This window comes from Aspergillus luchuensis, chromosome 4 (genome assembly GCF_016861625.1).
Source record: "Aspergillus luchuensis IFO 4308 DNA, chromosome 4, nearly complete sequence".
NCBI classification, from domain to species: Eukaryota; Fungi; Ascomycota; class Eurotiomycetes; order Eurotiales; family Aspergillaceae; genus Aspergillus; species Aspergillus luchuensis.
The window spans coordinates 1,764,944-1,775,995 of NC_054852.1; the positions used below are offsets into that span (position 1 = coordinate 1,764,944).

At 52.1% G+C, this 11,052-nt stretch overlaps 3 protein-coding genes across 3 annotated transcripts; all 3 read left to right on the forward strand.

Annotated features, from left to right (window-relative positions):
* Positions 1 to 46: 46 nt before the first annotated feature.
* CEFD2 (CaiB/BaiF CoA transferase family protein) lies at positions 47 to 1,250 on the forward strand (the record flags this gene model as incomplete). Its single annotated transcript, XM_041688995.1, has 2 exons — positions 47 to 101; positions 166 to 1,250. The coding sequence occupies 2 exons, from the start codon at positions 47 to 49 to the stop codon at positions 1,248 to 1,250; spliced, it is 1,140 nt and encodes a 379-aa protein (XP_041542723.1).
* Positions 1,251 to 4,271: 3,021 nt separating this feature from the next.
* On the forward strand, positions 4,272 to 5,387 carry AKAW2_40644S (uncharacterized protein; the record flags this gene model as incomplete). The annotated part of the gene is made up of 1 exon (XM_041688996.1): positions 4,272 to 5,387. The coding sequence occupies one exon, from the start codon at positions 4,272 to 4,274 to the stop codon at positions 5,385 to 5,387; it is 1,116 nt and encodes a 371-aa protein (XP_041542724.1).
* Positions 5,388 to 6,698: 1,311 nt separating this feature from the next.
* Positions 6,699 to 8,834, forward strand: AKAW2_40645S (putative chromatin assembly factor 1 subunit A; the record flags this gene model as incomplete). The annotated part of the gene is made up of 3 exons (XM_041688997.1): positions 6,699 to 7,451; positions 7,510 to 8,666; positions 8,735 to 8,834. 3 exons carry the CDS (start codon positions 6,699 to 6,701, stop codon positions 8,832 to 8,834), a joined length of 2,010 nt encoding a protein of 669 aa, XP_041542725.1.
* Between the last annotated feature and the right edge of the window lie 2,218 nt (positions 8,835 to 11,052).

Consider the following 11,052-nt stretch of genomic DNA (forward strand, 5'->3'; position numbering starts at 1 on the left):
TTTTACTTGTCAATACATATCTGAGTTATTCAATTTGGTATACAAAATGCCGGCTCCTCTCGATGGACTCCGTGTGGTCGAGCTGGCTGGCCTAGCCCCCGGTTCGTCTGCCATACCCCCTTCCTCGGAGACGCCTCTCCGCATACTGACATGACGTCTACACAGGCCCCTTCACCGGTCTACTACTTGCTGACTATGGAGCCTCTGTATTGCGAATCGATCGACCAAAAGCTAAGAGTGCCGACCAGTTGACTCGCAGGAAAACTTCCGCTACCATTGACCTCCGAGACCCCGACTCTCATCGAGTGCTCCTCTCCGTCCTTAAGGACGCCGATGTCCTGATTGATCCATATCGTCCCGGTGTTTTGGAGCGACTGGGCTTGTCGCCGTCGAAAGTGCTTCTGAAACATAACCCCCGCTTGATTGTGGCTCGTTTGACGGGTTTCCGTCGCGATGGCAAATACAAGGATATGGCGGGTCACGACATCAACTACATTGCTGTGGCGGGGGTACTGTCTATGATAGGTCGGTCGGGAGAACGCCCTTACCCACCACTCAACCTCCTGGGCGATTTTGCTGGTGGAGGTGCCACATGCTTCTTGGGGATTCTGTTGGCATTGATCTCGCGCACGCACACCGGACGCGGCCAGGTCGTCGAGGCAAACATGGTCGACGGCTCTGCGTATTTGGCTGCAATGCCACGGTTAGGCAGACAAACGCCCTTCTGGGATGCGCCTCGCGGTCAGAATACGCTGGACGGAGGCAGCCCGTTTTACGACACATACGAAACCAAGGACAAGGGAAAGTATTTCGCAGTGGGTGCGTTGGAGCCGCAGTTTTACGATGCTCTGTTGAAGGGGCTCGAACTGAACCCCGAAGAGCTTCCGCCACGGGATAACAAGGACAACTGGCCTGCGCTGCGGGCTGCCTTCGCTAAGCGGTTCAAAGATAAGACTCGGGCGGAGTGGGAGGCCGTATTCGATGGTACAGATGCCTGCGCCACACCTGTGTTGGAACAAGATGAGCTCGAGGAAAGTGGCTATGAGCAACGGCCCGTCGTCCATCTAGTGGAAACTCCCGGGCTCCCGATTCCGGCCGACGACGGAGGCTGGACCGGGGGTGGCCTGATACCTGGCACTGGGGGCGAAGAGACACTCAAAACATGGCTGGGGTGGAAGAAAGGCCGCGATTATGATGTCAGGCGCGATGGAGCGCTAGTGAAGCTACCGGACGGCAAAGCGAAGCTCTGATAGCAACGGTGGTACTGTATTTCGCGCAACGGTGTCGACGCGATACGAGGCCATGTTCCAAAATTGCACGTTGAGTTTGATCAGGCCCTGGGTCGATGAGGCTTGGAGAGTGGCGTAAGGCTGAGCAGCTTGACGAACTGGCGAATAAGCAAGTAGCCGACGAGGGTCAACCGCACAACATTTGAACCTTAACATATCCACCATGGTGTCAGAGTAGATAGCTATGTTTGGGGAGATTGATCAACGGTAGATCCCGACAGTGGCACTTGGTTAGACACAAGTCAATACTAAAAATGTCCAGTCATATTGAATTTTAACCCTAGCGATAATAATGGCTTTGTTTCAGTTGAACCACGGACGAGGACGAGGACCAGCGATGAGTGGAGGCTCATCCCGTCTGCACCTTGGGTAAATTGCTAATTTGCCAACGATGCGATGCACAAGCACCAGAGCCACCCGAGCCGGATTCGGTATACTGTTGTTGTGTTGTTAGTAAGATTAGGCAAAGGCCACCGGGCATTCCGTAGCAGACATGCAGTTGATCTGATCCAACGTGCATAGCGACTAGTGTGCATGACAGCGTGGTCTCCATTCTCGCTGCGATTGGCATAAGCAACGGAGAAGAGCCGAGAGAAAATTGCATGCCATGCCAGCACGAGCGAGGGAGAGAGACAACAACGATTGATGGCTAGCTGAACAATGGATCCCGGTTGGGGAATGAGCGTTACAGCAGCGCCCGGATGTAACATATTTTTTTTCCTTTCTTTCCTTTTCCTTCTAGTAGGATTGCGGGGGGGCCGTAACAGTTCGGACTAGTCGGGACTAGTTTAGTCTCGTGCAAGTGCGAAAGTTGCAACTTTTCTCGCAGTCATCGTCACGTCACTTTCCCTTTCCTTTTCCTTCCCCTCCTTCGGTTACGCCGCGGAACTCGTCTCCGTTTTGGAAAGGTACCACTTCAGTAAAGTTACTAAAGTATCTACTTTTGTTGCTAGCAAAGTACCCCCCTTCCCGGTATGGGAGGTTCCACCCTGTCTCCATCCCTGGTTCACAAGAGTACAAAGTAGTACTTTTTATGCAATACTAGTAAAGGGTTGCCTGGAGATGTATCCGGCTGCGGTAATTTGTGAGCAAGAAAATCTCTCTTTTATGAACAAAGACTGCTTGAATACCTGGGAATAATACCCACTTTTACCAACTTGTACCAACTGTAGAAGAAGAAGAAGTACTTCCTGTGCTTACGAAGTCTCCCCGGTAGTAACTAGTAGTATTTTGTAAGTACCTTGATCGAATGCAACCAACTGTAGTGTAGAGTTACTACCTACTACCCCCCTTCTCTCTCTCCCTCTCTCGCCTCCCTAACCTCTCGGCCTAACCGGTCACTCCGATCCCCTCTGACCGTCTTCGGTTTGCCTTCCTGCGCCCGTTATACGTCAATGCATGACTACCTCAGTGAAACAACCCCTCTATCTTGTCCTTCCCCATCTCCTCAGCCCCAAATCATCAGAAAGAATTGCAGTGCTGCCGGCCTTCCGGATGTTTCAGCAGTGGGGTAATAGACGTCATTAATTTGCTGCTGTCTGGTTTTGGTACAATCCGGTTCCTTGTGGTAGTAAGGTACCGTATCATTGACCGACGGTATCTCCCGCGATTGCCTAGTGCGGTATCACTGGCCGGTATCGTCGATGTATCAATGATACCTTCCTGGCCCACGTGCGTGGTGTGGCGCAGTAAGATGATGTCTCCTGACGATCGTGTCTTACAGCTTATCGCGCGCTAACAGGGTGTTGCTTTTGAGACATCGGAAGATAGACAGCGCAAATCAAAAGGAGAAAGGGAGCTTCCCCAAGCTCCCTTTAGGATAGATTCGTAGCTCTCTGGGTCGATTGCCTGCATTTCCTTGTCTACAGGGCCCATCCATCCCTGGTGCATCTGTGGCTGTGCAGGTACTTTCCATTGTTTGCCTGGAGGTTCCGTAAGGGGCGGTATCAATGGTACCTTGTACCGGAGGGTCGTATTCGGTACCACCCCGTCTGACGGTCACAACTGGGTTTTTCAGAACCAAAGTTCACGCTCCTCTTTCTTTTCTCCCATCTTCTTTTCCCGATCGATCGCCTCCAAAGTCCGTTGTTCAACCGTTCGTTCATTTTCCCTTCATTTCGCTCGTCTCCAGTCCTTTCAACCCCGCCTCTCTTTCTCTTCCCTCTTTTCATTGCTTTATTTACCTGGTCTGCCTCGATCGCCTTGTGATCAATTACTGCCAGAGATAACTCTTATCACAAGACAGAGACACTGAAAAGTGACTGTGTGAGTGACTTGTGCGGTTGGATTCCGGGCGTCAGCACTGTCTCCTACTACTACTGTTGCTGCTGCTGCTGCTGCTGCTGCTACTACTACTTCTTGCTTAGTACCTTCTGTTAAGCGTCGGTCTTAAAGTAGTGCCCGGGTCACGGCTTTATCAATGTCCCCTGCAGGTGTGACTTGGTAATATTGGGTACCCGCCAACTGCCAGCCCTCGTGTGCATGAGTGACTGAGCGAGTCTGTTTGTCTGCTGCGTCTTGCACTCTCTCAGCACCGCTACTCCAACACTACCACTGCCAGCGTCATCTTATTCACTCCCCTCTTCTCTCTCTCTCTCCCTAACAACTCAAGCGCCCGCCTCTTCTGAAGCGCTTGCAACCTCTTGGTAGAGGCCGTTTCTATTCTAGCGCCGATACCACATTCCCATTGTATCAGCTGGGTCGGTCCCTCTCCCTTTCTTCGCGCCTCGGAATCGGTTGCCTGTCCGGTACGACAACCCAGCCGCTGGCCGCTCATTGATCCTCAAAAACCACTCTCCCACACGATCTACGACTTTCCCTTTCCTGTCCAGAAACCGCGGGGATCACTGGTCGACGCTTCACTACAATCTTGTTTCATCTATCTCTGTGGCTACCCCTGCAATCTCCGCCGCCACCCGCAGTGGGAACCGTCATCACAGTTCCTCGTCTCCCCCCCTCGTTTACCGATCGAGCTCTGCCTAGATGGCTGGTGTGCAGCTACAACAGCCCAGCATGACCGATTATCGACTCCCAATGCATCATCAGCCGCCGCCGGCTCGCAAACCAGTTGCCGGAATGCATTCCGGCTTTCCCTATCAGGCCTATGACGGGCCTCACCACCAGCAGCTTTCTCCCCATCCATCGGCCGCCTCCCTTGCGCACAACCGCCGGCGAACCTCTTCCTCCCATGTGTTACCCTACATGGCACAACAGCAGCAGGCATACTCTGCGGGACCCTCACCACATCATACGATGACCGGTCCACCCAATTACCCCCCTTCCAGGCGGTTATCGAGTGCGACCACATCTACGACCTCCACCGGCAATGTTAACTACGGCGGTAACCCACAGACAGATATTCGCCGCAGCACTTCGTCCCGCTCCGCCAATGCTCAGCTGGGTTATGTGGCTCTGATGCGGAGACAAAAAGCGACAGTATGGTGTGACCGGGCACAGCCCGAGGATCCTCGGATACGGGCGCAGAAGCTGGTCGATAAGAAGCGGGCGTACCTGGAAGTCCACGGCGCAGGCGCCGGGCGCACGGGTACCCTTGGAAGCGGCAAGAACAAGCACGGCGGCAAGGGAACCACCGAGTTCTCCCCCTCGACACTCGTCGGCGCTACTGTCCCGGTTCGACTCAGTGCGAACGAGGTCGGTGATGCAGATGAGGATGCACACAGTGACCGAGGCTTCCCTTATCGCCGGACCGGTAGCGGTCGCAGTTCTCTGGGTAGCAATTCTCGCTATCCCAGTGGCTACCAACGTACTCCGCAGAGCACGATGGGGAGCACCAGTACGCCTCCTAATGAGAAGACCGACCTCCCTGATGTCTCCGAGCACCCACCAGCTGAAAGCCACGAAGCCGAGCAGGACCACGCCTCCATTAAGGATGATGCTGCTACTACAAACAGTTTTGGTAGTGAGCACGAAGAGTACTTTGGCACTGTGAGTGACATGGCCGCACCAAGTGCGGCTTCTGCGGCGATCGACAAGGCGAAGAAAGCGGATGAACTGCGGCGCCGAGGCAGTGTCGATGATCGAACGACGTCCATGACCAATGTCCGGCTTTTCGTGGCGAACCCCGATTTGAGTGATTAGAGATGCGGCTTGTTCATTGCTGGGCTTATTCCTTTCACATACACTGATATTTGGCGCTGCATCGACTATGCAGTCCGTATCGAATTCGAGCTCTACGCCTCTTTCCTTTCTTTTCCTGAAGTCTCGTCCTGCAAACTCGGGCTTGGATCCCATGTCTGGTGCAATGGTCCTGCTATGCCCTCCAGCCTTGATTTGCTTCACGATGGCAAGATGCCCCTCAACTGATTGACTTGAACTTGTTCTATTCCCCTCACCGCATGTTATTGGCGCTTTTTGCTGTGCTGTAAGGGTTGCGTGCTACTTGAACTCGCACCCCTTGCACCAAGTTGGCGTCCGATGGATCTATGAGCAAAGTAATAATAATACTATTGTACATATCACCACATTTGATCGCAATAGCGAAGTAGACGGTATTAAGGAGAGCTGTTGTAAGTTTGCACGGACTTAGGCGGAGTCAGCGCATAGTGAACCAATGGACCAGTAGCTTCACTCTCAGTACAACCATCGAATAGACCCAAATTCAACATTTAACAGACAGGAACTCTGCATGCAAAAGCTCCAGCGATATAGATAGATGAACTAAGGTGGGCTAAGAAATCTAGTGGTCGTGAACTAGGGGGTCCTTACATAATCCACTACACGTGCGGGACGCGAAATCCCAGTCGCGAACATCAATTAACAACGCGTTTCGGGCGACCTGGCAGGCCTCACCAGACGCCAAGATTCCCTCTTCCACGCCTGGAATCTCCGCCTCGATTGTTGCCTGTCTGTCTTGTCTTGTCTGTCTATCACTTTGCACGACCCCTAACCTAACTAACTAGCTCACGGTCCAGCCGGCCAGAAAGAGACCCATCAATCGATCACTCTTCTGGATCACCGGCTTTCCTCACTTCACTCCTAATACTTTCCGCTCATTTTCCTCTCATGACCCTGAAACCTACCTGGCTGGTTATCGGCCACTGATGTGAGCTTAAACCAACCCTTGCAAAGCACCCTCCAGCACGAGGTTGTGCATGCGCGCGCACTCTGCGATTCTTTCACTAAAGTGATTAAGTTACGATGATAGACTGACTGAGTTGTGAATTGAGGAGTCTCATAGGTGCCATTTATTTTTATCGTTATCATACTCCTTTGTCTCATCCTTCCTCTTGATACCCACCCACATACAGCCTCAGCCTTACACTTCTCCGCTGGATGATTAGATTATCGTTTCATTGTCCATTGAGTCGTCAATAAGGTCATTCACCATCTTTTTCATCCTTATCGCGGCTCATACCACCATACACCATCCCGGGAACGGAAAGTACCGCCATGTCGACAGATACTGCTACCGCCACCGCTCCTGCATCTTCGCCACACTCGTCTGCTGGCTCGTCCTTGTCGTCACTATCATCTCCTCCGTCGGATACGAATACCTACCCCGCGTCTATCTCTATGTCTGGGTCGCCGGCGAGGAAACGCTCGATAGGGGATGTCGATGGGGATACGGCTGCTGCGAAAGGGGGGGATGATACGAATGCGATTACAACTACGGATGTGGAGATGAAGGTTGATGGAGATGCTCGTGTCGATACAGATGATAACAAGGAGAATCGGGATACACAAGTGAAATCATGTGGTCCTGGGGACGAGAAGAAGACTACGGTTGTTGGAGATTCGACTGCCACTACGACTACTGCTCCGGCTGCGAAGAAGAGGAAGTTGTCGCCTGCCAGTAAGGAGGCGAAGCAACAGGAGAAGGAGGCCAAAGAGCGGCAGAAACTAGAGGAGAAAGCGAAGAAGGAGGAGGAGAAGGCCAAGAAGGAAGAAGAGAAGGCTAAAAAAGAGGAGGAAAAGAGGAAACGGGAGGCTGAAAAGGAAGAGGAGAAGCGGGTAAAAGAAGAAGAGAAGCGAGCTAAGGAAGAGGAGAAGAAGAAACGCGAAGCGGAAAAGGAAGAGGAGCGCAAGAAGAAGGAAGAGAAACGGAAGGCGAAAGAGGAGGAAAAGGCTGCCAAAGAGGAAGAGAAGCGAAAGAAGGAGGAAGAGAAGTTGAAGAAAGAGGAAGAGAAGCTGAAGAAAGAAAGAGTAAGTTTGAATTTATTTTCTGGCTGAATGCAGAATTCAGGTATCTAACACGCAACAGGCGCAAATGAAGCTGAACTCCTTTTTTGTGAAACCGAAAACCCCGGCGCAACCATCCTCATCGAACACGACCCTCTCTCCTAGCAAAACTACTGGCGCTGGCGCTTCGAATGACCCCTCTCCTGACTCCGGATCGACAGTATCTGACTACCAGCGCGAGTTTCCAGAGTTCTTCCTCCAGTCGCATACCACATTTGCGCCACCGCACAGGTTCCAGCGTGACAACGAAGCTCTGCAGCATACGCGGGAGAAAGTTGATGCCTACTTGAAAGATGCCAAGGATGGCAAGCATGAGCCTGTGATATTTCGTCCTTCCGAGCTCTTCCAGCTCATGCCATACCAGCGACGGCGTGGAAGGTTGCCCGCTTCAGTTAAACAGATCCTCTTACAGATGCAGAACCTTGCGGATCAGTCAGAGACCTCCGAAGCTGCCCAGAGAGCTCGCGATCTTCTGAGACAAGTGAGAATGAAATCACTTAAATTCAGTGAGGATGTTCGGCCTCCATATCAGGGAACCTATAGCAAGAGCCTACCGGAGTCATCTGTCCGCCGGTTGATGCGCAATCCCTTTCGCCGCGGGCTGCCGGAGACAAACTATGACTACGACTCGGAAGCTGAGTGGGAAGAGCCCGAGGAAGGCGAGGATCTGGTTTCAGAGGAAGAAGAGGAAGGGAGTGAAGACGGAGAGGATGACATGGATGGCTTCCTGGATGACGAGGAGGACCATCCTATTGATGGCAAGAGGCGTCACATCGTCGGGGACCTAGAACCCGTCAGCACTGGTATACGATGGCAGGAACATGGCGTGGACCCGGAGCTGCAGGCGTACAAGATGGAGACCATTTCCGACTCGGTGACCTTCCCTATTGACCCGTTCTCCACAGCCTACTGGCAGAAACCGAAAGCCGCCGCGGAGCCAGCGCAGGCGGCTGGTGGTTTGGGGCGCTCGACGCTCCATGCCTTCATGGGGCACCCATCCTCGTCATCCTCACACAAACCGACCGGGAGTGGGCCGGGAGCGGACGGGGGCACCCTGGCCGTTCTGACAGCTGGGAGGACAAAGCGAACGTTGCCGCCGGAGCAGCTGGAAGAGTTCAAGCAGGTGGTGAATGGCAGTGATCTGACTAAGATGGGGTTAATTGAAATCTTGAAGAAACGGTAAGACGTGGGCCCACAAGGGATGCTTGTTGATCGGAAGGCTAATCATCAGGGTTGCGCCGCCATAGGTTCCCTAAGGTCTCGAAAGACAGTCTGAAAGACACGCTGAACAGCGTGGCCACGCGGGTGGGACAGAAAGAGGCTGACAAAAAATGGGTCTGCAACTAGCCGTGGCCGGGGATTGGCAAGTTTGGCCCCCCGGGAAGGACAACGCATAACCAGGGGACTGGTTACGGTTGTGTTTGGAGCACGGCGTTTAGAAGAAGAAATAATGAAAAGATCAGTCACAGACCAAGAGAGTGGTCTTGTCGGCCAATTGAGTGGGTTGATTGGTTCCCCAATGGACGTGTTTACCCCTCCTTCTCTGCGTCTCCTGTCTCTCCTTTGCTTTCTTTTCGTTTCTTTTCAGTTTTACGATTTACCCCGTCCCTCCTTGCCTAGTGTTTCATTTGTCGACCTTATACTCAACGTCTGGCCATCCTGTCAACCGGACACAGACTCGGGTGAGTGGGTGGCTGGACTGGTCGGATAGTGTCGTCTGGCAAGGGGAGTTTTTGTGTTTCGATGAAACACGGAGAGAAGAGAAAAAGAAGAGAGAGAAACATTACCTGACCGGGTTCCTACGGTGCATCTATACGGAAGTATTCTCGTCTCATCTCATCTCATCGCCCCCATCACACCAGGGACCATGTGTCCGGGATATTCATCCCATACATCAGGAAGGAGGGGAAGGAGAAGGGGCAGATGTGATGTTTAGAGGTGATGATCGGAGGGGTAGTAGCAAGTCAGAAAGGGAACTGCATATACGGCAGGGATCGCCAATCACAAATGTTCCTGAGCAAACTGTCGGGGCAAAGTGGAGCAGGGAATTATAGAGACCAAAGACAGCGAAGAGCGAGAGAGGAAAGTGAAAAGAAAAAAGGTATCTTAATAATAGATCGGGGAAAACGCAGTGCAGAGCGGTGCCAACACAACAAGCACACAGCCTGCGGGAAAGCCTCATTGACATGACATGACATGAACTGACCCAGACCTGACCACTGGGATTGGCATTGGAAACACTTCAGAACCCGGGTAGATGCACCTCTCTCGGGGACCTACTTTGTCTGCGTACATGCATACTACGTACATGGCACTACTATCCATCGTAGAGTTTCTAGGTAGATGAGTGGTGGTGGTGGTGATGATGATGGCTGTTGTCGTCGTAAGTCCAGTCCAGTCCAGCCTGGATGAATATCATGGATATGATGGATATGGGAAGTGGGGTGGGTGGATGGGATAGAACAGCGTCTAGACCAGCTGCGCGTCTGGGTTGAGTGAGTGAGTGTATGCGCGTCCACTGTGTCTTTTTTCCTCCAGCTACGTACAACTTGGAATTGTATTTACCAGTAGCCCACTCAAGAGAAATAGAGAGACAGGTAGTCCAGACAATGGCAAGTGAGATCCATCCATCCATCCATCCTATCGATTCAATGACTGGATGAACATGGGAGCTGAAGCGGGCAACAGCAATCCGAGGCATGGAAGCTGAAAAAAAACGCGCTTACCTGCATCATGTAAATAAGACTGGAAATCAAAATTGAAAAGGATTTTTTATATTTAACATTATATTTGGTTCGTTAACGGAATGTTGATTGTTATTCCGGAATGGGTAGTGTAGTGAATCATCATCATCATCATCCTCCTCCTCACCAGCTTCCATCTGCTGGTTGTGGTCTAAGCCCCAATTGGGACTAGAGGGGGGAACCCAGCTGGGCAAGTGGCAGATGAACACGTGCAGGTGGGGGGTTGCTGGTTGTCGCGCCCGATGGGGCTTAGTGCCGCGGAGCCACAAATCAACTTTGGGACGGGAGGGACCGTCAACTTATTCTCTTACTAGATTAGTTAGTCTTGTTTATGATGATGAGGAGGAGGAGGAGGAGGAGGAGGAGGAGGAGGAGGATTATGGATGGATGGGGTTATTATTTGGGGGTTTCAAGATGCAGTCAATCATCGTTATTAGTGAGTTGATCCGGAACATTTGCTTTGCTTTGCTTTGCTTTGCTTTGCTTACTCTAATGGGGTTACGAAGAAAAGTGTCTGACCTGCAGGTTACCTTTTAGTTAGTACATACTAGCTAGACTTTCCATTTCAGTCCACCCACACTCCATCAAGTTCTTACTCATTCAGTCACCCTCCCCCTCGCCCTTCTTCCCCTCCCATGTACAGCTGATCAGTTCAGTAAAAGAGACGAGACACCCACAGACAGAAAGTGAGAGTGACAGAGAGTCCTGACCGAGGATGGGAAACAAGACCAGACAGGCTGAGCCCATAACTCTACTGACTAGTCGGGCCAACACAGTAAGGGGGGCGGCCAACAAATCAGTGGCTCCCGACGGAGGGTCCG